This window comes from Eleutherodactylus coqui, chromosome 3 (genome assembly GCF_035609145.1).
Source record: "Eleutherodactylus coqui strain aEleCoq1 chromosome 3, aEleCoq1.hap1, whole genome shotgun sequence".
NCBI lineage: Eukaryota > Metazoa > Chordata > Amphibia > Anura > Eleutherodactylidae > Eleutherodactylus > Eleutherodactylus coqui.
The window spans coordinates 47,747,497-47,774,008 of record NC_089839.1 but is presented as its reverse complement, the minus strand read 5'-3'; the positions used below and the strand labels follow the sequence as shown (position 1 = coordinate 47,774,008).

The following is a 26,512-nucleotide window of genomic DNA, read 5'->3' as shown; positions in this document are numbered from 1 at the left end:
GGCAGGTAGGAACTATTAGGGGTTGATCCAGGGATTAGTCTGATTGCCATGAGGGGGTAGGGAAGGAATTTTTCCCCCAAAAGGGCTAATTGGCTGCTGCCTCTTGGGGTTTTTTGCCTTCCTCTGAATCAACAACACAGGAGGATAAACAGGCTTAACTAGATGGACATTGTCTCCATTCGGCCTTACAAACTATGTTACTAAGTATATAATATAGACTGAATAAAGTAACCAGTAACAAACTTATATACATACAACCCCAATCCCCCCAAAAGTTGGGTCACTGTGCTAAATGTAAAGGAAATATGCAATTAAATGCATTAGTAATACCATAATTCAGAAAACTCCTACAACCATATTTTATCCACAGTAGAACATGGAACACTTATCAGAAGGTAAAAGTGAGACATTTTTGTAGTTCATTAAAAAAATGAACTAATTTAGAAATTGATGGCAGCAACACATCTCACGAAAATTGAGACAAGGCCATGTCTACCATTATGTAGTATCCCCTCTTCCTTACAACAGTCTGTAGACGTCTGGGAAGATAGCTCCGACCTCTTTCTAGTGGCTGGTGCTCGTAATTGCAGGCACAGATCCTAATGAAATCATTGAACAGCTGATCAATCTGTGATCCGAGCGACAAACCCCTACCGATCAACTACTGAGGATGGGTCATCAGTAATAAATGCCTGGTATACCCCTTTAAATTTTTGTCCTGTTTCCCCTGATGAGGTTCAACACAGGCTGCAGAAAAGATATGATCGGCTGAGAAACGAGCTCATTTGCTGGCTGATTACTGCCCTGTTTACGCGGGAAAAGGCTGGTACTCTAACGAACGCTAGTTTACAGTTATTGGCCCGTGTAAAAGGGAGATATTTTGCAACTGTGGGGTAGCAGAATGATGATTACTTCAAACAAAGTTTTTTTTTTTGCTTTGTGATGTTGGCTGAATATGCTAAATATATTTAATGCCTATATATTATATGTCTATTTACTATATCTTGATCTTTTACGTATATAACAAACTTAGTATACAATATATTTGTCATATTTTGTAGGAGCTGGAGCAGTACAAAAGGAATGCCGACAAGTCTTGGAAATCAATGACTCTTGGACTTCATGTACGATAAATGTATTATTTATTACGGTCAGGTTACATTTTTTGCACAAATTTTGCGATTACCTAAAAAAGAGAAAAGTAAGCCTAAAACAAAAGTTTGCATGTTTTCCATGTAAATACAATAAACTACTATATGCAGTATAATGGTGATATTGCTTTAGAGTAGTTGCTTTATCAAATGTGTTGTGTGTTATATTTTTTATATCAACCCAGCCCTAAAGGGAATGTATTATCTTATTTATTTTACTAATTAAAATACATACGGAAACCAAACCAATTGTTTTAATTTTTTTATTCTGATTTGTAAACTTTTTATTCTATTTTTTTATTTTTAATGATCATGGGAGCAATCGTTCTGCCCAAGTTGTTGCAACAGCATTATCTGAGATCTGCTTTACTGCGGGCGGCTAGAGATAAGAAAACGGTTTAGCTTCTATGGGAAAATATCATGGGCATGTGCTGGAGAACAATAGCGATGTATTTAGAGAACAGACCACCTGCTGTTCTTTAAATACATGCAAATGAAGCTAGTTAGCTGATTAGCCTATTGGTAGCTAATACAAAATAATTGCTCAAAACTGTCAGTTTCTGTCGAATTTTAAGCGATTGTCTGTGTGTGTAAATGGACATTTAGTTCAGCAGCTGAAATCCAAGGCTGCGGAATTGGTTGATGGCCTGATAGGCTTTTCATGAGGGGTGAAATTACAGCCACATTTGCTGCAGGTAGCGGCCATGTTATTACTATCATTATGAATGCTGCGCAGATTACCTGATTACAGGCACCATGTGCTTGACTTTAAGTTCAACCTTTGCTTGCAGATCAAGTTGGTTTTGCTAATCTTAGATCAAAAAGTGTTGGTGCAACACTTTTTCTTTTAAACCAAGTTCAACAGCTGATCGCAGTTTAAAGGGGTTCTCCCAGGAGAATACTACTTATGACCTGTCCTCAGGATAGGTCATTAATAGCTATCAGCTGGGGTCCATCGCTCAGGACCCCGACCAATCAGCTGATTGTGCGTATGCTGTTAGCGCCGCAAATACACAGAGGTCACTGGGACGACCTGTTAGGCATCTGCACCAAACAAGTTCTCCCATGTAAAGGGGCCCTAACTGTAAAGAAAATGTCTGTGATTGGAAACCAGGAACACTAGGCTCCACCCACTTTGGTGAAGCCCCGCTTCCAAGCTATCTGTCTCCTCTTGATCCCTTCGATCTCTAGCAGAGTGTTCTTTGCAGGATGTCTACATTCTATCATACATATGGTGGGGCAAATTTAATCTTTGTTCACTCTTATAGTTTATTTCTAGGTCTACTGTTCCTTTAATAACAATATTATTAGTAGTAGTACTACAGTGCAGCAAAATAATTATCTCAGCAACTTTCCTAGAGAGGCCTATCTATCTGTGAACTAAGATGTCTCTTATTTTGAAACTTATTATGCAACCAATGATCATTGCAGGAACAAAGGCGTAGAGCATGAGGAAGTCAAATGTGATTCTGGACGTGGCTCCCGGGTACGAGTTCTCAATGAAATCGTTGCCATTAGTGAACAGACATTGTACGTTGGCGTTTGTAATGTTTTCACCTCCTGTAGAATAGAAAGGTTGCAATGAAATAGCCGCAAGCAAGTAAAGCAAAGAAGCAATTATTGGAATTGTCTGCACAATATCTGTGCCATGTAAATGTAAAACCAACAAGTGCCCATCAACTTGCTAGAACGCTCGTCACTCCCCGTGGATACAGCAGTCCTGATAACGATGAGTCTACTGTATTCTTTCATTGCTCCTGTTAGCCTAAGGGCACAACTTTTTTTTTGTGCCCATTTGGCTATTAGAAGTACGGACCTGTGGCTCTCACATGCCACCCCTACGTAGAACAGCATATCAACTCTTTAACTTCCAGCCATTTTTTTTGGTTTTCCTTTTTTTTTTTTAATCCGGACCTTGGAAGAGGCATAACTTATTTTATGGGGGCTTGTTTATAGTGGGACAGGTTGTATAATGGTACCATATAATATATTAGAAAACTTTTCAAAACATAGTGGGATGAAACAGAAGAAAACCATAATAGCTCAATTTTTCTGTGGTTTTTGCTTTCGCACTATTAACTTTTTTACTACTTTTCATTTACTACGTTTCATTTTTTTTGTTGTTGAACTTGTGATCCTTTTACAATATACTGCAATACTACAACTATTGCAGTATATAGTATTTTTAAACTTTAATATATTAAGCTCTGACACAGTCAGGGCGGTAGGCTTTAATTGAGTTAAAATAAATAGCTGGCCCGGGAGCCTTCAGTAGGCCCAAGGCTGCCATATGAACCATCAGCACCTTCAGATTACATGACAGGGAACCAATGGTGATATAGAGGGTCGGACCCCCCCCCCTCTGGTTAATGGCTTACATGGCGTTGGCAGCACATGTAAGCTGTCAAATAGCTGTGATTGGAGCTAGCCTCGATCACTGCTGTTGGAGGCAGGCGCCATTTGTTTGAAACAGTCGGCACCCGCTATTTACATCACCCAATATGAGCAGGGGAAGCCATCAGAACCCCTTTAATTTGTATTAATTTCATCTTACAAGTGCAAGTAAACAAAAAAGGGCAGTTGCCTATACCCACCATATAACATAACTCACCGCAAGTGAATTGTAAGTCATAGAACTCATTAACCACTAGTAGTTCACAAGAGTATCTCTGGTATGTGACATAGCTTATAAACTGGAACACCTGAGGCATTTCTTGCAAACTCCTGCAAAGAAATACATATATTATTGATATAATCTTTATTTTAGGGATTAATGACTATCTATACATTGGATAATAAACCCCTGCAAATGATGAAACATTAATGGTCATGGAAGAGTTTCATAACCGTATATACACGTCGTGGAACTTTCAGATGACTTGTAATATTCCTAATATTGTAGTAAGGCTGGCGGCACATGGCAGAATTTGAATTGTGTAATCCGCGATTGTCACCCGCGTGGACTATCCATGATATTCTGCATCCATTCAAAGAATAGAACATTCGCATGTCAGCTCACACAAGCAGATAGCCATTGCGATTTCCGCTTGTGGAAATAAAATTGCTGCATGTTCTATTTTTGCCCGGATTCCACGCGGATGGTTTCCATTGAAGTCAATGCAAGCCGTCTAACTCGCAGCCCATTCGCAATTGACATTGCAGATAGGTCACAGGTACTCGCATCATCGCTTATTGAAGGTGCGGGAAAAACATTTTTTAAAAATGGCCTTAGGCCGTACAGTATTCCCCTCACCTGCTGCAAAATCTCTTTTTTTAACCCTTTCCAATACACTGTCTGATGTCTTCCTACATTCTGATTGAAGCTTGTACAGCTCCAATGTCAGAAGACGTCCTACAGGGTATTCTTACCATCTATTGCCAGCCACTCCACTGTCGGAGCCTCTCTGGCATACACACACTGACTTGAGCCAGCAGATGGCACCGTTGTACAACAGCAAAAAGAGAAAGCCTTTTAGGAAACCCTGAATCCAAAATTGCGGTGGAAAGGGTTAAAAAAAAGAGTAACAGGGATTTCCTATCCACCATTGACTAATGTGAAACATCATTATCATCTTCAAAAAGAACGCGTGCAGCTTCTGAAACGTGCATTTTCATGTTCTTCATCTACAGCTACCGTGAATCCACGCGTGGATAACCGATGAGTCCACATCAAGAAGTGAGATTTATTTCAAGTATATAGTATTAACTATGGCGCAGATTCCCATTCAAATGAATTGGACGTGGATTTGACGAGGTCCCATGCCAATCCAACAGTGATACTCCGGCAGTCTCCCAGTTTTTGGCACTAGTGATCACGTATTGGCCACTTCTAAATAATCTGTGACCGCAGTGGTCATGTTCGAACACTGCTGTTGACATCACCTCTCAGCCACGTGAGCTATGATGCCAGTAGTATGATGTGACTGCTGAGATCACTGATTGGCTGCATTGATCACGTGCTGGCCACTTGTAAACAAAGATTGAGGCACCACCAAAGCATCAACGCTGGATGGGCAAGGGTCTGAGGAAGTGTATGTTTTGTCTTTTTAATAGTATTTGCAGTTCTTTTCAGTTTTTTCCATGGAAATGAGCAATGGAATAATCATCTACAGCAGCATCTATTGGAATTGTAGGTATCCTATGACTTAATATCCAATTTTTTAACAGGCTTTACAATAGTTCTAGGGATATGAACCAAACCAAAATATCCATGTAAATCCAGTGGTTTCGGCAGTTATTGCCCCTCATCAATGCCCAGTAGGTTTGGGTAGTTGTGAGGCAATAACCCCAAAACAAGTGTCTGTACTGGATATCCTGGTTACATAACTTCATATTGCAATACTTGTTAAAGTTGGATATTGACGCATAGGCTAGTAGCCTTCCAATAGGTGACACTGTGGAAAATTATTCCATTACTCATCTGCATGGCTTTTACCGAGGGAACATCGCATGGCAGCCTTGCTTCACCCTTTTGGTGCTCTTCACAGGGAGAAACATTACACACACATGCAGTACTGTTGTATCTTGTCTCCACCAAAAGAATGGGTGGAGACAAGCTGCACGCCCACAAGCAACACCCACAACTTCATTGGCTGGGCCGGAGAATGAGTTTCCATTATGACCCCTCCCGCCTCGCCGTGCCACTGACCCCACAGCCGCTTTCCCTTGTGCCCTTACTGGCTTCTGCACTAGACTGCGCTGGAGAAAGGACGGGAAAAGAAGGCAGAGCATCGGGGGCAGTGACACTCTGCCGCTCTCCCTTGTCCCCTTACCGGCTCCTGCGCTGTCAGTCTCCTCAGTGCTGTCACATAGGAGGAGGAGGAGCCCCCCAGACTCAGGTTTTGCTTGTTTTTTTTTTTCAAAAGCTGATTAACTCCTTTAATGAATGATGTAAAAATTGAACATAGCTCGATAGGCCGCCAACAAAATTTCACCTTAAGACTCCCGATCCTACAAGTATCCCAGCTATGGTCAGTAAGGCAACTCCAGCGTTGACAATAGTAGGATTGTTCACTATTCCAAGCACTGCCAGAGTTAATAATTCACCCATCAGATGCGGAACCAAAATGGCAGCAAGAAAACATCCAAATCTTGTGATCTCTGGATTGAGTCCTACAGTCCTGCAATACAGGTAAGTAGTCAAATATGTATTTATATACCTCACAATTCATGTTTATGTATAATGTGGGCGGGTGAACATACCAATACATGACCGCTCCAAATATCACAATACTGAGGATGCTGAATGGGAGGATGTGGATAATGTAAGCCAGGAGCATTTGCCATTTCTGGTACAATCCATCTTTGCTCTCCTGGTCGCTAATTGCACGCAGAGCTGGGACTGTGTAGAAGATGAAGACACCTTATTGATACGGTATTAAAGCGAAAACACATTGATGACCAAGCTTTAGCATACTCCAGGAGTCTATAATTAGTGGGGGTCCACCCTCTTGGACCCCCAATGGTGCTGAGGTGCAGTACCAGCAATAGCCACACACAGTGAATATGATAATAGTATAGGGCAACCTTTCTGCTCTCTATCCACAGAATACAAGTAAGTGCCAGAAACGTGTCTTCTGCTGTAAAAGGTGACACACCCTGAACTTAAAGGGGATGTCTTCTCATCTAAAACGTTGTTTCAAAGTCTCTAGCAGCAGAATTACAGCCCATCAATCATAGGAAGTGGGCTTAAATTTGGGTAGTACCGCTGTTTCGACTCCGTTAACGTGACCAGTAACATCCAGTGTTGCTTGCAACGGCATGACGCCCCAATCACAGATCACTGGCTACTCTCCATGTAACCTCGACTCCTTATAGGGAATGATCCAGACAGCTGTTTCTTCAATAATGGGCTCCGTATGTTTCTAACCCACATGATACCATCATACTGTTCAAACACTGGAAGTTAGTGATCAGACGACCGAGGTCAGAGCAACGTTACTACCCAAATTTAAGCCTGCTGCTTATGAATTATGGCCTGGAATCCTACCTTTGGAGACTTTGAGACAAATTTTTAGGTGAGCAGATAACCCTTTTGTCTACTTTGAACAATGTCTTTTCATTAGAAGGGTCCCCTGACAATTAGCCGTAATTTGTGGGGGTTTCGAACAGCAAGTGTTCTGCTTCCCTGGAGTTCCTCCACAGGAGAAACACTACACACCACCAAGAAATGTAAAATATTAACTACTCACATAATGCAACCGCATTAAGCAACCCAGTGTATGATGCTCCTCCGAGACACTGATAAATGACTCCTATACGATCTTGCACTGCTCCTTTCAGCACATCATTATTTAATCGAATGAGAAATAGTACAATAAAAAGGCCAAATACTAAATTTTGGGAAAGCCGCATGAAAATGCCAATCTTATTCCTAGATAAATTTCTCACAATTCTCCTAAAGACAGAAAGAGAAACAAAGACAAAGAGTTATATCTACATTTATGGTAATTATTGACATAACACTGGACATTAATCTAACACCCCATTTACACGCAATGATTATTGCTCAAAATTCGCTAATATGGCTTTTGAGCGATAATCGTTGCGTGTAAATGCTTCCATCTTTCACTCTTCGGCTGAACGAGGATTTTTAGGTAAGCATAAAATCCATCATTCAATCAGAGAGAAGATAACACAGACCACACATTGCTTTCTCTGTGCTCTGCATGGGAGCAACTGATTACATTGTATTTAGTTGATACCCCTTTGGGAGAGCAAAGGAGCTAATTGCAGAGCTCAGACCACCTACTGTGTTCTGCAAGCAGCTCCAGGAGGCTAATTTACATGCAAATGAGCTCATTAGCACTTTTAATAAATAAATCTTGGTATTTGTATAGCGCCAACTTATTCCGCAGTGCTTTCAGGTAATAATTACTTATTACCCCCCACCAAGCTGGGTTCTCATTTTACCGACCTCGGAAGGATGGAAGGCTGAGTCAACCTTGAGCCGGCTACCTGAATCATGCGGGGATTGAACTTGCAGCCTTCAGGTCGTAGGTGAGAGCTTACACTCTGCGCCACACGAGGCTCAGTTTATGCAAAATGATGACTGAAACTGTCAATCTTACAATCATTTGAAAGATTGTCTTTGTGTGTAAATGAGCCTTAAGAATAGTAGTATATTACACTTAGAGAACAGGCGTTAAAGTGTGCAGCTGAGGCTGCAGTCTTACCCCTTTCTGGCTGCCACAGTGCATACTCGGCTCCCCTTCATGGCAGACGCTCGACTCCAGTATCTACATTGTCTGTCATTTTGGCTGCGCTCTTACTGAGCCAGTGTTCCCCAAGCAAAATGTTCCCTCTCCAATCTTATTTGAGCCCAGTTTATACCAGGCATCCTCCCCCTGTGGAGCGTGCCTGAATATTGTGGTCATTTTGGACTTGCTCAAGGTGCAATTAAGTTAGTTTGGATTCTTTAGTTCCCTGACTACTTTCCTGTCTCCACTCTTGACCACAGGTCTGTTCACTGCCTGTCCTACTTCTGGCCTGATTTTCCATGCTAAATGTTTTCTCCATGAGCCAAGCTCTAGCTTGTTCCTCGTCCTGAAGTGTGCCATCTGCCTCCAACCAGACTGTCTGACTTCGCTCATGTTCACAGTATTGGGTCCACTTCCTAAGTAATGGCCTGGGGACCTTGCAGCAAAAGTCATATTCCAACTGACGAGGTTAACCCTTTCTAATCCACTGTCTGACGTCTGAAGACATTTTGATTGAAGGCTATACAGCTCCGATGTCGGAAGACGTCTGGCAGGGTTCTCTTACTGTATATGCTGTATTACCCTTGCTGCTATGTTGTTGGGGGCCTCTCCAGCATGTCACATACCACAGTACTGGCTCTAGCCAGCAGATGGTGCCATTGTATAATGGCAGAAAGAGAAAGCCCCCTAGGAAACCCTGAATTTAAAATTGGATTGCAAAGGGTTAAATGTTTAAGACCGGGGTATGTCAAGGGTCATCTCCGGATTCAGGCCAAAGCCAAACCAGTCTGTGACATGATGGGTTTATGTCTGCTGACCCTGACAAAAGGATTGTGCCATATTGATCTTTTCTACATGACAGTATATTGTTAGATCGGCTATTTTTTATGAGTATCACATAGGCATCTGTCTCCATCCTACTTCCCTACATTTATATTTTAATAGGGTTGTCTGGTTTAGAAAACACATTTTGATATACACTGCTAGGGAATTATAAGATAATTAGCCCGGGTACCCGATGCAGAACGCGTGCAGTACAAAATGTGACATTTTAAGTACGAAAAGAGGATATCAGAACGCACGCATAAATACGTCGAAGCACACCTTTGTTGATTAATGCTATGTTAATGTATTAGCTATATATTATACTGCTGAGGTAAACTGAAAGCTGTGCTGTGATTGGTTGCTATGGGCAACAGCTTTTAATCCTCTTAGTGCTGAGGTAAAATGAAAGCTGCTCTTTGTTTGGTTTCTATAGGCAACAGTTTTCAATCCTCAGTGCTGAGATAAAATGAAAGCTACGTTTATCTAAAAGACAAAATCTGTTTGTGTCGTATACAAATCCCCATTCTGGTCCGATTTGAGTAAAACTTAGCATTTTTTGTTGCCAATAGCAACCAATCATAGCTTAGCTTTCGTTTGTTATTCTGCTGAGGTAAAATGAAAGCTGCACTTTGATTGGTTGTTATATATTGTACTGCTGAGGTAAAATAAAAGATGTGCTGTGATTGGTTGCTATGAGCAACAGTTTTCAATCCTCAGTGCTATGGGAAACTGAAAGCTGCTCTATGATTGGTTGCTATAGGCAACAGTTTTCAATGCTCTTAGTGTTGGAGTAAAACGAAAGCTACTCTGTGATTGGTTGCTATGGGCGACAAAAACTTAGACAGTGTTGATAAATGAGGCCGGTGTTCATAAATTTGCTCCATGTATTCCTGTCTGGGGACATATCATTTCCTGAAACACAAAGTGTCACCGCTCAGTCTGACTCTTCTAGTGGGGATTACTTGTTGGAAATAACCAGGAATACTAAATCGAGTCGGTAGAATCCATTGGTGAAAGCAAATTTTGGGGTTGCTGCATTAAAATTCAAGGAAAGGCAAAAATATGCAAATAAGGTTGCCAAGACAACCAAATTTCAGACTTTTTTTTATCCTATAACCTTCCCCCGGTCGAGATTATACTATGTGCAAAATGTCATGTCAATCAGTCATCCAGTTTGTGTGTGTTGCTCCAACAGACAAACAGACAGACAGACATTGACAAATGTATAGAAGAAGACAGAGGAAGGTTTCCTCTTCAGAATTCTCATCCAATCAGTGTCTCTTTCCATGCAGGACCTGTTCCGTCAACCTACATTACAAACACAATTGATATCAATAGGCACAATTTTAATACTTAAAGGAGTATTCATCTGCTGGGACCCCCACTGATCACAAGAACGGGGGCCCCGGTCGGTCCCCGAATGCAGGAAGCGCAGTCCAGGTGGGCAAACTGCACTTCATTCATTTCAATAAGAGCACCAAATATTCGAGGACCAACTGGGCCCCGTTCTAGTGATCAGTGGGGGTCCCAGCAGTGGGTCCCCCACTAATCAGCTAGTTATCACCCATGCCGTGGATAGGGAATAACGTTTTGGAACCGGAATACTCCTTCAAGTTTTCCTGTGGTGTTGCTATAGGAAACTTAAACGCTTACTGCCAGGCTTCCCAGCAGATAATGGCTGATCACTGTGTGTCCAAGCAGAGGGATGACCCAAAATATCATAAAGGTGCCTTTTTAGGAAAATCTGCATAAGTGCTACTGGTACTCGTGGCAGTCTTGCTAAAAAACAGGACTGTTGGTACGTGTGCATGCCTACAGATAGACATCAGATAAGGTAGAGCCGATCTAAATTAGTCCCAATATACGTATTTCTGGGATATTTCTTGGTCTTCCTGGGAAAATCAGAGGCTTGAAATAACCCAAGACTGGGCATTCAAATGTGGGGAGATATAGTCTTCTGCATGAACTTACCCCAGTATCAAGTAAAGTCTTGCTCTACTCCCTAAACCCTTCCATGAACTGTGGAAATTCTTCCCTTCAGACAGACCGGATATGAGGATCATGCTGGTCAACTACGGTACTGAAATGCATATTTGCAACACTCCAGAGATTCCTTGGAGATCTGGACAGCCAGAAGAGCCACATACTTGTTTCTCCGTGTTTGATGAAGGAACTGGTATGGTTTCGGAACACATTACCCTTTCACACATTATATAAATAAACCTCTTTTTAACCACTGTCACCGACTGTCGTGAACTTCTATGGTGGCAAGCAGCTCCGTACAAAGGGCATGTTTCCCTTGATATCCATCATCTGTTCTCAAAAGTTGGCACATTTGCTAAAAACACTGTTACTGGTTTGCAGAATATCTGTAGAAACTGATCAGACATGTCTAGATGTGTACTGTGCTGACAAAAAATGTCCTAGACGTTGGAAAAAGTGACGGAGGCTTAATAAATATGGTTTACAGATCGAGAAATCGGCTCTATTAAAACTATCCTATAAAACAAACTAAATCCCGCACCTGAATAAGACCACAAGCTTGCATATCTCACTGGGTGTCTCTCTCCGCTTGAAAGGAATCTTTTGCTGTTCTTTGGATTTCTTTGATGAGTCAATATATTCCAGCGTGCTCTGAAATTGTTCACAGTCTCTATAAGCGCCTACGATTGCATGAACCCTACTGTATGTTTCCACCTCACGTTCTTTGGTCCGCGTGTCCACAGATGTAAGGTCCACTATGGAGAAACAAAGGAACAATCCATCAATAGATGTATTCTACTGAATAAACTTGAGATAGATATGACAGTGAGAAAGATATATGATTTGTCTTACCAAAAAAGTCAAATGGGTTGGAGTGTTCGGGACATTCATATCCACAGTCATCGAAGAATGAAATCATCTCTTGAGGGTTGCCACAAAAAATAAGTTCTCCACAGCTCATAATAGCAATTCTATCAAAAATCTAGTGTATGCAATACAGAAGTAAATCACAGTCATTTCACAATGCAACGTGCTTGCAATAATATGTCTATGCTAATTAGAGATGAGCGAGCGTACTCGTTAAGGCAATTTACTCGAGCGAGTATCGCCATTTTCTAGTACATGCCTGCTCGTCCGAAAAGATTTGGGGGCTGGCGGGGTGAGCGGTGAGTTGCGGGGGTGAGCAGGGGGTAGCTGGGGGGGGGGAGAGCTCCCTCCCATTCCACCCTGCTCTTCCCCGCCGCCCCACGCTGGCCCCCAAATCTTTTCAGGCAAGCAGGCATGTACTCGAAAATGGCGATACTCGCTCGAGTAATTTGCCTTAACGAGTGCGCTCGCTCATCTCTAATGCTAATCAGTGTTGAGAGAACTTTTCAAAAGTTTGTTCCGCCAAATTACGGCAAAAAGTTCTATTTGATCCAAATTAGTTTGAACCAAACTGGAACTGATGCTCCCTAAAACTGTATATTACACCATCTTAGAGCCATAAAAGGTTCTTAAGGCAAAGTTAATGAAGTAAAAAGAAAGAGAAAAGGGAAGAAGAAGAAAGAAAAGGAAGTAGTAAAAGATTTTGTTCTTTTTCATTTCCCCTTATTTTCCTTCTTTTTTGTTTCTTCCTTCTTTTTGTTTTTACTTTTTTTGTAAAAGCAAGAAAAAGGATAAAAAGAATTTTAGGGTGTTGGCACCGAAGGGAACTTTTAGCAACCTTTGACCCTAAACAAGCTTCGATTGTTTGGATTCCCTCAATACTACTAATCAGATTATACTGTACATTCAGACTTCATCATGTAGCAAACATTCACCATGTTGCCCAGTGGCCACCAGGGAATATCTATGGCCAACTGCAAGCTCACCAGGCATTTGAGAAGCAGGACCCAAAATGATCAGTAGCTTGCCAGGTTCGGCTGCAGTTGAAAAGGTCTTGTCATGATGAAATAACCCTTCAAAGGGCGCTTTTGCAGTAATAACATTATTCATTTCGATGTATGATTCTAAGATATTCTTCAGAGTAGATACGATCTTCCAAGGGATTATCCGAGGACAAAAAAAATTCTAATCTTCTCATCAGCCTGCTGTAAAGAGATAAAAGAAACCATACTCACCTCATCCGATCACCTAGTCCTCTGGTGCCTAACCCTCCCCGCTGGTCTTCAGTTCTATCTGCAGTAGTGATGACCTCCCGACAATGGATCATGTGACCACTGCAGGTAATGACTGCGGGAAATGTGGCAGTGAGTGGCTGCACAGTCACATGGACCGGTGTCAGAGACATCATTGCCGGCTTCCTTCATCCAGACATGAAAACTAGAGGGGACCAGGCAGTTGCCTGAACAGCTTTGAAAGAATCTTTTCTCCATGCATAACCCCTTTAAGGAAAGCTTGGGTTAAAATCTGCATGGAGAAAGTTTTACAAGTAAAGACAAGTATGGAGTACGTGTTACAGGAGTGATGTGCTGTGTAAATAATCCCCAATGACTGTAGTAAATCAAGATAATTACTATTATTAACATAGTGTGCCGAGCAAAAGATCCAAACTATAGACCCCGTGTTATTTACCCGTCTGTAATAACCTCTTCACTTCGGAGTATAATATAGGATGGGAGCTGGAAGCGTACAATTGTTGGGCACTTACTTTGAATAGTTCAGAGCGAGGCTGGTGAATGGAAATAATCACTATCCTGTCCTTACGAGCCAGCTGAGAAAGGAGCAAAACGATATGATTTGCCGTCATTGAATCCAAACCAGTCGTTGGTTCATCAAGTAAAATGATCTCTGCGGAAAACATGGGAAAAACGGCATGAAATGAAGTCTTCACAAAGAGCATCCTCTACTGTAGACCCGACATTCAGTGCCGCACATTCTCATCTTAACCCTATATTGACCGGTCTGTTTTGCAGATTAATGATCAGGAATGTTTTTCGTTTCTACACCTTTGCATTCCAAGAGCAAGAATATCTTAATTTTTTTGTCCACATAGCCACACCAGGCCTTGTTTTTGCAGGACGAGCTGTATTTTTAATGGTACCACTTTGGGGGTACATATAATGTATTGTTTAACTTTTCGGTATAAATGAAAAAAAAAAGCTCGGGACCCGGCGTCCCACACACAAAAATGCTCGAGTCTCCCATTGTAGTCAATGGGGTTCGTTACTGGAGTAGAGCTCTCGAATTTTACGAAAAGCTCGACTCGAATAACGCAGACCCGAGCATTTGGGTGCTCGCTCATCTCTACCCGTAACATTTTTATTTTTCCATCAATGAAGCTGTGTAAAGTATTGATTTTTGCAGGATGAGTCATAGTTTCCATCGGTACCGTTTCCATTTATACCGAAAGATAAATGAAAACCAGATAATTCTGGCATTGTTTTTTTTTTTTGTTTGCTACGGCAATGAATAAATGAAAGAGAATGGATTTTTTAAAAGGGGGAAGGAAAGACCGAAGGTGGAAAAAAAACGTCCTTAAGGAGTTAATAGCATTTTAGGGTGCATGTGACTTTTTGATCACTTGTGTTTTTAGGAGGCGTATGAACAAAAATAGCAATTTTGGTGTTGTTTTTTTTTTTTTTACGCCATTCACCTTGTGAGATAAAAGACAATATTTTCATATGATGAGTCATTACGAACACACTGATATGTAATATGTTTATTTTTTTCCATAATAAATGTTTTTTAGGCAAAATTTTGTTTTATTTTCTTTTTATTTAAATAAATGTTATTTAGCTTTCTTAGACATATTTTTATTTAGTGCAATGCAGTGTACTTTTGACAGAAAATCAGATCCTATCGGAGGCAGGGTCTAATAGGCTGAAATGTCTGGCAGATCTGGCAAGTACAACATTAATCGGTTGGGGCTGGAGGTCTCTCCATTCACAACCGTTAGAGCAAGAGCCCGGTTGTCAGTAGATGGCTGAGCCCTGGCTCTTGCCGATACAGAACTACTGTACTGCTCTGGCCTTAGACTAGATCTCTTTGTTTTTATGGTGGCCTTGCCTAAGGCCACTTAGTGGCCGCCCTTAACATTATTCCGCAAGAAAGAAAAAAAATCAGTGGGCGAGTCCTTGGCTCTTCTGTTGGTCCTTGATTCATCTTTGTTTCTATCAAAGCTGACCTCTAATATTGCCTCTATTAGAGTCCCTGTAGGGCTTGTCAGCAGGGCACTTAGTCCCTTCAAGACTAAAGATTTTTCATTTAGTTTATTTTCATTTTTCGTCCTTGCCTTCCAAGAGCCATAGCTTTATCTTTCCATCAGCACAGCTGTATGAGAGGTTGTTCTTTGGTGAGACAGTTTGCATTTTTTTAATGTACCATATAATATGTTGAAGGACTTTTAAACATTTTTAGGAAAAGGTGAAATGAAAAAAAATGCAATTGCGCCATTCTTTGTGGGTTTCGTTTTTACGGTGTTCATGAGGCAGTAAAGATCACATGCTCTCTTTTTTTCTGTGTGGCAGTATGATTAAGGAGATACCAAATTTATATAGTTGTTTATGTTTCACTACATTTTGAATAGTAAAGAAAATTTTTTAAACGGAAATTGCCTCCCATTGCCACATTCAGAAGACCCATAAAGTTTTTATAATTTCATCTATTAGGCTGTGTGAGGGCTCGTTTTTTCTGGGGCAAGCTGTAGTTTTTATTAGTACCATTTAGGAGTACATATATCTTTTTTTTTTTTTTTTTTTTAAGGAATCTTTTTTTTTTAATTATACATTTATCTTTTTGATCACTTTTTATTCAAAAAAAACCCTACAATTCTGGCATTCTGTCCTTATTTTTTGGTGTTCATTCTACAGAATAACTAGTAAAATATTTTAATTGTTTAGACCATTACAAACATGGTGATACCAAATATGCGCCACAGGCAAGGCTTAATATGCATCCATGCATGGCAGCCCTGGGAGCTTTCACTAGACTACAGGCTGCCATGCTAATGCATCAGCACCCACAATTTCATCCTGAAAGGGCCAATGGGGCCTCTTGACTGTTTAGATCCTCAGTCAGATTTGACGGCAGCAGCTAAATAGTTAACTGCCACAATTGGCGCTAACTGTAAGGCTAGGTTCACATGGCGCGGATTTGCTGCGGTTTGCCGCTACATATCTGCACTGCTGCAAAACCGCTGGATTTGCAGTGCAACTATGTTGATACAACAGCAGAGCTGCACACTTGCCGCTGAATTTCCCTTTAAACTACAGCTAATTTCTAGGGAATCCATAGGCAAATCAACCTACTTCTCTTTACAGTCTCCTAGAAGTGGAGCCCTACCACAGAAAAGTTGTATGCAGAGCCTTATCTACGTATAGTGATACCATCTTGCTTAGAGCTGTTACTAACATTCCTTCCAATGATAATGAGGTGACTCTGAACATTATGTTCAGTCTATACAGCAAAGCTGACAAGTTACCTACAAAAAACAGAAACTGGCATGGTGTGACTGCTCCAAGGCTGTGTTTCCCCTTCTCTGCTGCCAACACAACGTCAATACAGCTCATCTATTGTTATCTTCATGATCTCGTATATGTGGTTGTCAGGCAGTGTGTGCTAAACAAAGGCTGCCAAGCCAGCAAAGTCTTTAGCTCCAAGTTGGGTAGAAAAGGGTGAGGAGACCTGGCACTATGCAAATTATGTTTTTTTGTGTCTTAATGCCCTATTTTTCAGATTTTTGTTTAAATAGATAAACATGTAACTCACTTGGGTCCTGAATTAACTGGGCTGCAATGGAAACTCTCCGCCTTTCACCGCTGGATATACCATTGAAGATGCGGCCTCCTATTACCGTATCAGCAACGTGAGTCAAACTCAGTTCAGCCATGACAGAATCTACCTGAAAAGTATACATTCAAGAAACCTTAATGAGAATGTAACTGCGGTAGAGAATTTTCATGGGGATGTTACTACAAGGGTGTATTTACTTGGGTTGTCTTTTGTACAATCTTTGTTACATTTTTTCATTGCAATTTTGGCAATTGCAGAAAGAACATTTTTTAAAGAAATTGCTGCAGTTTTGCTCTAATTATGAAAATCACAGCAAACTATTGTGATAAAAATGCTAAAAAGAGGCTATGCAGATACTGTAAACCCTAGTGTTAGTCTCCGCATTGTAAAATCAGATAGCAAATATATTTTAGGATGTTTTCATTTTTTTGGCAAAAACACGTTTGCCAGTTTTTTCTTAAATTTCTTTGACCCAAAGTCAGAAGTAAATCCGAAGGGAATAAGAAGTATAAAGGAAGAACTTTAACTTCTCCCTCCTGCTGGATCTACTTCTGAGTTTGGCTTAAAAAAATTGCATCAAAACTGCAGCTTTTTTTCCAAAAACGACACCAGTGGTGGCCTTCTGTAGTATCAGTGAATGAGCTACAAGGGTTTTAACCGGTGAGTTCCTGGAAAATCCCTTTAAATTGTCATAGTTTGGCTAAAAAGTGCTGGAATAAACAAATTTGTGTTTAGCATTATAATTATTCTCCTGTGTACCTGGCGTAAGTGGAGAAACAGATAATTTCACCTTTTTTCTAATGGCTTCTTTGGAGTGTTTCTGGAGTGCCAGCATTGCAGTGTAGGTCAATGTCTCTCTCACAGTCAGGTAAGGAAGTAGGTTGTCATGCTGCAAAAAACAACCGCTAAAAAATGAACATTGATATCTGCAGCTTCAAGTTGTATGATGTAAGAAACTTGATTTTTCCATTAATTATTTCTTTTATATCATATAACATTTTTTATGCTTTTGTAAGGGGCTAACTAGTCAGGCATTTATATATATATATATATATATATATATATATATATATATATATTATTGCAGGACTTTATATATGTTCCTTCCTGAGGCATGACTGTTTTTTTACTCTAACTTTGCGGCTGTGGATTAACAGGGAGTGAGCTTGCCCGTTGGTTGGCTGATGCGCTAGGTATAAAAGGCTGAAGCTGTCCCCGAGCTTTTTTTCCAGAGAGCAGGGAGCCTTGTGAGGAGTGAGCTGCCCCATTTCTGTTGGAGAGCTGGGTTTTCCTGTAACAGACAGAAGAGAGAGCATGCAACTCAGATTCCTAAAGTGGGAAGGGCTGCTGGGTGTCTAAAGAAACATCAGCTGCAATTTCTGATCGCAAGTGGCGAGCTGTCACCAGGAGAAAGACCCCCAGCAAGAGCAGTTAGACTGATAGCCAGTATCCGGATATTCAAGTTTCGGTGGTGTTTAATTGTGAGTACCATCACCCAGACTCTTCACTGGAAAAACAGATTATTTTGCCTTCATCACTGTACAACTTCCCCAAAGGTTCTGTGCTAATATTTTGGTCAGAGTACAGTGACTGCATATTTCAGTTAGCAGATTTAGTCATTTGGTTAACTGAAGCTCTTGCAAGACTAAGTTACTGCAGAGGAGACTCCTATTTTCATAGAGCATCTATGGAGCTATTTACCCCCTGCTGGGGTAAACCATTTACTGACTCTGATAATTCTGCATTGTATGCGCAATATTAAGTACACTCTATTCGTAGCATTAATCGATCATTAGTTATCTGCATTGTATCCAAGTAATACTGTTGGATATAAAACCTTTCCATAACTGGCGTCATATTCCTGCAACCCATTTCACATTTATTAATTGTAAATTCTAAATTCTGGTTTTTCTCTCATCACTGATGAATGTATTCCTCTTACTTTTTCACATTTGGCAATAGTTATACCTTGTGGGACACAAAGGTGAAGCGAAATATCTTCAGTTTAATTGTCCTATGTATATATATATATATATATATATATATATATATCGTCTATGTGTGTAGTCCTGTGCATGTGTAATACTGTAAAAAGGGTGTACTTTATTTGTGTGTTTTAGGCCTGTTATTTTGAAGTATATGTTTCTTTACATTTGTGTAATGTGCCTGCTGTCCGGAAATGAGAACTCGCGAGAGGAACGTGCTTTAAAAACAAAGCATATTGCAGTACCCTGGAAGGAAGTTAGAGTGCTGATCACAGGGATACCACCTAAGTTCTGTGAAGTCCCCACAGGATTATACAAACCATGAAGGTTCAAAGTTATGCTTGAGATTGATGGCGGGAGGAGAATCTGCTGAGTGTTGTCCACAAGGTCTCCTTTCGGAAAGGCTTAGCGTACAAAATCATAGATTGGTGATATGCACTGGAGTAACTATAGGGGATGCAGGGGATGTGGTTGCACCTGGGCCCAGGAGCCTTAGGGGGCCCATAAGGCCTCTCTTCTCTATATAGGGAGCCCAGTACTATGAATAAAGCATTATAGTTGGGGGCCCTGTTACAGGTTTTGCATTGGGGCCCAGGAGCTTCAAGTTATGCCTCTGGTGATATGTATCCCTGATGATCGCTGTTATTACATGTCTTGTTTTGGAAGCATCAGGTAGTATCATGTGTCTTCTTTGGATGTGAATGTCCCCGAGTCACTAAAGAAGGAGATACTAAGTTACTACTCTGGCAGGTACCTAGAGGCTCAGACAAACAACCTGCACCAGTACCCTTGGTGCCCCCGACTTCAATACCATTATAGTGCATGTGCAGAGTCCATGTATAATACCTGTAAGACATAGGAGAAACAGTCCTGGAATTGCTCCTTCTTTAGCTGAGACCCATTGACATAGACCTCACCAAGCAATGTTCCTTTATGTCCTATCCTTCCTGAAATTGCATCCAGAAGAGTTGTCTTTCCAGACCCTAAATGCAAAATATTACGAGTTTCATTATTACAGTATTGACCTCTTTCAGCAGAATAATGCCCCTCACCACCTTGTAAAATCCTTAGGTCCAAAATAGGTCACATCATTAAAGGGTTAAAATGCATTTTTCAGTCAAATCACTTTTTAATGCTACCTGCAGAATATTCTGTGATCTTGATTACGGCAATTAGAAGAGAGAGACTTGTATGTTACATGGCAGATCATGTCATTTCCCATCATTTTTTTACTGTCTCGTTAGCTATAAATATACGGAGATGTATGTAGTAAAAGGAATATTTTCTACTCACCAGAGTTTCCTAGAATTGCCATAATCTGACCACTTTTCATGTAAAAGGAAACATCCCTTAAAATTTGCCTTGTCCATTTATTGTAATATGATTGCATATCCCACCACGGTCCGACCCGTTCACTAAGAAGAGATTAATCCATCAGTACCAGAGCAAGATGAACTTCTATTATAGTTCCAGCCTACCATGTTTCCCCCCAAAATAAGACACTGTCTTATATTAATTTTTGCCCCAAAAGAGGCACTAGGTCTTATTATAGTTACCTAGCAGGCTCGGTCCAGGTACCTCCCGCTGCTCTCCACAGCTCCAACGCACTTCCCTCTGTCCTCGGCCGCTCATACAACATCACTTCCTGGTTATGGGATTCATAAAACCCACCTCCAGGAAGCGATGGCTGTGATTGGTTCTTTGACTGCTGCTCAGTCAATCAATGCAGGACTGGATGAACCAGTGCGATGGCTGTGATTGGGTTATCCAGCGCTGCAATGCTTGGCTGAGCAGTGGTCGAAGAACCAATCACAGCCATCGCTTCCTAGAGGTGGGATTTAGGAATTCCGGAACCAGGAAGTGATGTTGTATGAGCGGCCAAGGACTGCGGGAACCACACTGAACCGTGCTGAACCTCTAGAAAGCAGCAGGGAAGTCCTGGACTAAGCCTGCTAGGTAATGCATTTAATTTTTTAATGTAGTGTAACTAGGGCTTATTTTCAGGGTAGGGCTTATATTTCAATCCGCTCAGAAAATTAGGTTACGCTTATTTTGAGGGTAGGTCTTATTTTCAGGTAAACTGGGTATTTCTAGTTCTACCTGGGCACCACTTCACATTTTACATATAGATTTACTATAATCTATTGTGAGCTACTTTGTAACTACTTTCCACTCTTGTACTGATCCTAAATAACAGCCTGTAGTCAAGTCCAGAGCTGCATTCACAATTAGGAGCTGAAATCTCCCAGCATTTTCTGCTTGCTCTGGATATTGTATTCTGGGAAGAGTCATCTTCACACCGGACACTGTACAGATATCTAAGGGAGGAAACATTAAAGAGGTTTTCTGGCTTTATGTTAATAAAAATTAAAGGGGTATTCCTGGCATTTACTATTGACGACCTATCTTAAGGATAATTCATCAATAGTTGATCAGCGAGAGTTTACCGCTTGGGATCTCTGCCGATCAGCTGACTGTCCGGCTAGCTGTCAGTGTGGCAGGGCTAGACGTCCGTATCGGCGGTCAGGGACAGAGATGAAATCAATGGAAATGATACCTTCTATTACAATTCCAGTTCTGACCACAATGAGGAGCAAGAGCTGTAATAAAAGGCATCACTCCCGTTGAACATCCGGTTCTGCCTACCGATGACATCCGGCTCAATCACACTGACAGCAGGCTGGAGGATCAGCTAATTGGCAGGGAAACTGAAGGTAGGTCATCAGTAGTAAATGCCAGGAATACCACTTTAATCAGCATATAAGTAAAAAAAAAATTTAGGGTTCCTGCAGACTAGTGTTTTTGCGCACATTTTGCCACACTGAACTGTGCAATTTTGTGGTGTTAATCGATAGCACAGGGGAACTAATTAGGCTGCATAGCCATTCCGCCAATGTGAACAGTTCCAGACGCACAAAGCAGTACAGTAAACAGCGCGCAATACGCAGAGAATAGAACCCATTGATTTCAATATGTTCATTTACATTTCCGTATTTTGTGCATGCATTGTGGTCACACAAAAATATAGAACATGCTTTGTTTTTCTGAATGTTTTTGCACCAAAGCTTCCTATAGAAGTCAATGGAGGGGGATGCAAATGCATGTGCAATATGCAAGGAGATACACTGTGTAATTCTGCTGGGAAAAGAACACATCTGGGACTAATTAAGACTAATTAGCCATTTCAATTTGTGTGTTTGTTTGCTGCGTGCAAAAGTACAGTAAAAGACCCCAATGCGCTTACGAAAAAGCATAGTTCATTCCGCAAAAATGTAGCACTCAGGTGCGCACCAATACGCATACGCCCGTGTGAAGCCAGCATGAGGCTTTATTCACAAAAGCATTTTTATGCGACTATTTAGCCTCGTTTTCACACTGGGCGAAAATCGTGACCATTTGAGGCATTGGATTCCAATGCATTCGTTGACATGGGTGATTTTACGGCGCAAACAAAATCACCAATCGTGGAAAGATAGCACATGCGCTGCTGATTCCGGCGGGTGCTTTTATGCGCGGCAGGAAAAGATAGTTCTAATTCTATCTTTCGATCGATATATACTAGCGGCTCCCATTGACTCCTATGGGAGCTGGAACAATAGGGAGGGAGAGGCAGTTTACCAGTGCCCAACTCAGGGAAAGCTTACGGGTGACTCTAGTTAGACATTAGAAGTCATTCTGAGGATTAATGCCGAGCGAGGGATTTCTGGTCTGCGGCATATTTTTTGCTAATATGTCTCACCCGGCCGTGTGAATAAACGAGAAAACGCTAATTAAGCTTGGAACTTGATCACATTATTTCTTCATTCACGCAATTCAACACATCAGCGTTAGTTCCTTTTTCCTTCTCCATTCTGGGAGCAGGAAAACGGTACCCATGGTGAACCAAATGGCTCTGAACAGACCCCATTGGCCATACTGGGGTCTGTTTGAATTCCAGCCAGCAGTTCAGCATTTTGCCGGAATTTACAGGGCGAAATAATGCTGTTTGCTGCGCTATTTTGTCCTATTTTCTAGCATAGAGCAGCGACAGAGGTTCTGAACGGAACCTCCTACACTGATGTGAACGAATCCTTAATTTCCCATTAGCCATTATTGCCCTCTAGTAGAGGGATCATTGTCACATCTAATCTGCCTTTGCCCCATTTTTTTTGCAAATGTCCATAATTAGAAAAAAAAGCAACAAATTAAGTCCAACATGATATCAAATGCAACAATTGAACCATGACGAAGCGGATGATGTGTCTGGAACTCATGGGAGCTACTCTACAATATACTACTGTCCCATGTACTACGGAAACTTCTTGCAGGATGGCTTTGCGCTCAGGGAACTATGTAGACACACAATGCTGGACGCCGGTGTCATCCATGTACACAAAGCTGAGAGCAAAGTCCATTCGATATACAGGTTTACTGCAACACAGAGATACAGAGAGAGAACTCCGACCCTCCGGCCCCGGATGACATGTAAAGCATGAATCACCGGAGAAATGGTGGATACAGTAATAAGGGGCGATATAGATTCTGGGAGGTGGATTTCCCCATTTAAGAGTTTAAATAGACATAAAATATTGAGTTTGGCGCAGATCCTTTTGAAGCAGTCTGCTTTATTTTTTGGTGTTTTGTAGCCAGAAATGAAAATAAAATCGCGGCAAAGCACCGCAATTGAAATAACGGCGCTTTACTGCATCTATAGATGCATCCACAGTTAACACACGAGTGATAACCTTTTCCATGGATTAAAAAGTTAATTAGCCTAATGAGGTCCAGATGTGTTCTTTTCTCTGAGTTTTGCGCAGTTTTTCACAATTCCCCTTTGCGTATTTGCGCACCCTTTCATAGACTTCTATGGGCCCTTTGCTGCTCAATACGCAGGTAAATGGTGAAGGTCCCACTATTCTGAGCGCACAAAACACACTCATGATTTTGCTGCCATAAAACGCTGGCCAGAAAATTGCGACTATCTGAAGCACTGGATTCCTATACATTTGTTCAGATCGCCAATTTTCCGATGCGTAAAATCGGAAAAGATAGCACACATGGTGCGTATTTTGGCTGACCGATTTTACACCCGGCTGGAAAAGATAGGATGTAGTGGGGTCTGTTTGACTTCCAACAAGCAGTCCTATCTATTGCCGAAATACACCGGCCGTTCAATAGACTCTCATGGTAGCCTATGAGAGCCATCAGGAAAGGGAAGGGGGAGGGAGTTTAGCAGCAGCTCTCGTTACTAAAGTTCCTCCCCCTACCCTTGCCCGCAGCTCCCATAGGCTGGGGAGGGAGTTTAGCATGAATAGCTCTGCTAATAATATATACAGTACTAGCCTGGGTACCCAGTAAAGAATGCATGCAATACAAAATGGGACAAAAGAGGATATCAGAACGTTCGCATAAATACGTGGAAGCACACTGATGCTGATTAATGCTATGTGAATGTATTAGGCATATATTACACTGCTGAGGTAAAATGAAAGCTGCTCTGTGATTGGTTGCTATGGGCAACAAAAACAGTTTTTTACTATTTGTTGATTTCCTGTTAGACAGTGTTGATAAATGAGGTTCATGAATTTGCTCCATGTATTCGTGTCTGGGGACAGATCATTTACTGAAACACAAATTTTCACCGCTCAGTCTGTTTCTTCTAGTGGGGATTACTTGTTGGAAATAACCAGGGATACTAAATCAAGTCCGTAGAATCCATTGGTGAAAGCAAATTTAGGGGTTGCTGCACTAAAATTCAAGAAAAGGCAAAAATATGCAAATAAGGTTGCCGACACAACCAAATGTCTTTTTAGCCTATAACCTTCTCCAGGTCAAGATTATACTATGTGCAAAATGTCCTGTCAATCAGTCGTCCAGTTTGTGCGTGAGGCTCCAACAAACAGACATTGACAAATATATAGAAGATACATATAGGTGTCCACAGAACCCAGCCAGGAGCAAGAGAGATCTTTCCAGCATTGTACGAGGGGATGTGCGTGGAACTGTCTGTTTCAGCACTAAAATGACCAAAGGGAATCAATTGAAGGCAAATTAAAATAAGAAACTATTGCTGACTGCAGAGGATAAAGCCAATTCCAGGAGAGATGGCAAAAAATTAGCTTTATCATCCTACAGAAAATGTTCAAAATGGCCGCCACCAGTGATGTACTTGGTTGAGCATGGTGGAATGGACAGGATGTAGCATTTCTGGTGTCACCGTTTCACAAACCACTTGTATTCATCTCCAGTTTACCAACATCAGGAGGTACTGCTTGTTGGGGATCCGTCATAGGCAGCTGCCTTAGGCTGGGTTCACACGGGGCGGAATTGACACAGAATTTCTGCCGGCAATCTTAAGCCTAAGACTAACAGCAAGAAGCCGTTGTGGCCAAGCCGCACTTAAACTAACATGCCAGCGGAATTCAATGCCACAGCATGTCAATTTTATTGCCAATTCCGCAGCCGCCTCTCTCCTCTCTATGGGAAGAGATGGCCGCAGCGGAACACAGGCGGCTGGTACCAGACCCATTGACCTTGTGCCATTTACAAATCGCCAAGCCCATCAATCACTGTGTGATTGCCACAAGATCCTTTGGCTGGCTGATTTATTTTATTTCACTGATTGTATTAATTTATTTGTTACATTTTTTAATTGCCACCAATGAATAAATGCGTTGTTATGCTAATTCATCTCACATTGATCCCTTGGGTTATTTGAGCGCTGGAACAAGCCGCTCCCCAAACATACCCATGCGTACTGCTGGAAAGATCTCTTTCACCCCCGATAGGTTTTCTGTAGACACCCTGAATACTAAATAGGTTGCATCATCACAAAAAAAACACTTTTCATATAAATGACGCTATGGAAATCAGCTGATCGCCACAAATGTGACCTCCACAGTCCATGGTCAGCCAGGCACTTCTTCCTATAGCATGCCCCCATTCATGTAAGGCATCGGCAGCCTGAGTCCAGCAGAATGGGAGCCACAACTAGTAGCTCATAGAGGGGTCTTGAGTTGAGATCCCATCTATTGCATTTTTGGTAGCAAACCCCCGAGTATACAATTAATATGCACAATTAATTAATGCCATTACTGCATAGTGCATTGTATGAAGCCATTCACCTATTCATCCCATACAGTACTTATATTCAGCCCCTTACCTGACAGTATAGCAGATATTGTGTACACTTATACTGCAGCTTGATCGTCTTTCTGCAGTCATAGCACACGGATCCTCGCCATCCTCCATTGTTCTTTGGTGCTGTAGGAGATAACTTGGATAGTTCTAGACCGTAATAATCATCTGCAACAAACTGAAATATATACATTTACAGCCGTGGACGTTATTCGACATGCCACCCCATACAATGTGGCGCCAACCCCCCAACTGACCTGGAGCTGTACAGAAAGTTCCTTGTTGCCTTCATTAGCTTGAGTATAAATAGTCCATGTAAGGCTTGTTCTGCATGTGCGGCGTGTCCTCCCCGCGGTAGTCTTTATCTTCCATGTACGCAGCTGGCTGGGAAGTGTTAGGGTGTTATCTGATAATACTTTAGACTTTTACATTGGATCCAAGTAGACAGAGCAATTTATTATTACCTCGCAGAGGGTGTGTCTTACTATAATAGAACTGGGATGACCTGCTGGTGTCCATCTGTGCGGCTGTCAGAGCT

General features: G+C 41.5%; 2 protein-coding genes across 2 annotated transcripts in view; one reads left to right on the top strand and one right to left on the bottom strand.

The window, feature by feature from the left end:
- The window catches only part of DYNC2LI1 (dynein cytoplasmic 2 light intermediate chain 1), a 36,169-nt gene extending 34,779 nt beyond the window's left edge, over positions 1 to 1,390 (top strand). The window contains exon 13 of the mRNA XM_066595565.1: positions 1,062 to 1,390. Within this exon, the coding sequence (XP_066451662.1) occupies positions 1,062 to 1,133 (72 nt within the window). The 3' untranslated portion in view covers positions 1,134 to 1,390. The remainder of the gene's footprint in view (positions 1 to 1,061) is intronic.
- A 1,104-nt stretch (positions 1,391 to 2,494) lies between these two features.
- ABCG5 (ATP binding cassette subfamily G member 5) lies at positions 2,495 to 26,337 on the bottom strand. Its single transcript, XM_066594500.1, has 14 exons — positions 26,232 to 26,337; positions 26,000 to 26,152; positions 20,152 to 20,273; positions 19,705 to 19,841; positions 17,664 to 17,762; positions 16,850 to 16,982; positions 13,791 to 13,930; positions 12,011 to 12,140; positions 11,700 to 11,913; positions 7,343 to 7,548; positions 6,354 to 6,492; positions 6,086 to 6,271; positions 3,763 to 3,875; positions 2,495 to 2,711 (listed from the first exon to the last, which is right to left on the bottom strand). Exons 2-14 carry the CDS (start codon positions 26,086 to 26,088, stop codon positions 2,521 to 2,523), a joined length of 1,899 nt encoding a protein of 632 aa, XP_066450597.1. The 5' UTR covers positions 26,089 to 26,152; positions 26,232 to 26,337; the 3' UTR covers positions 2,495 to 2,520.
- Positions 26,338 to 26,512: the final 175 nt, after the last annotated feature.

Coding starts and splice junctions, on each gene's coding strand:
- ABCG5 (XM_066594500.1), bottom strand. CDS start 26,088: ATGGAGGATGGCGAGGATCCGTGTGCTATGACTGCAGAAAGACGATCA. Junction 19,842..20,151: donor GGCAATTCTAGGAAACTCTG/GTGAGTAGAAAA, acceptor TTTTGCATTTAG/GGTCTGGAAAGACAACTCTT. Junction 6,272..6,353: donor TTTGGAGCGGTCATGTATTG/GTATGTTCACCC, acceptor CCTGTATTGCAG/GACTGTAGGACTCAATCCAG.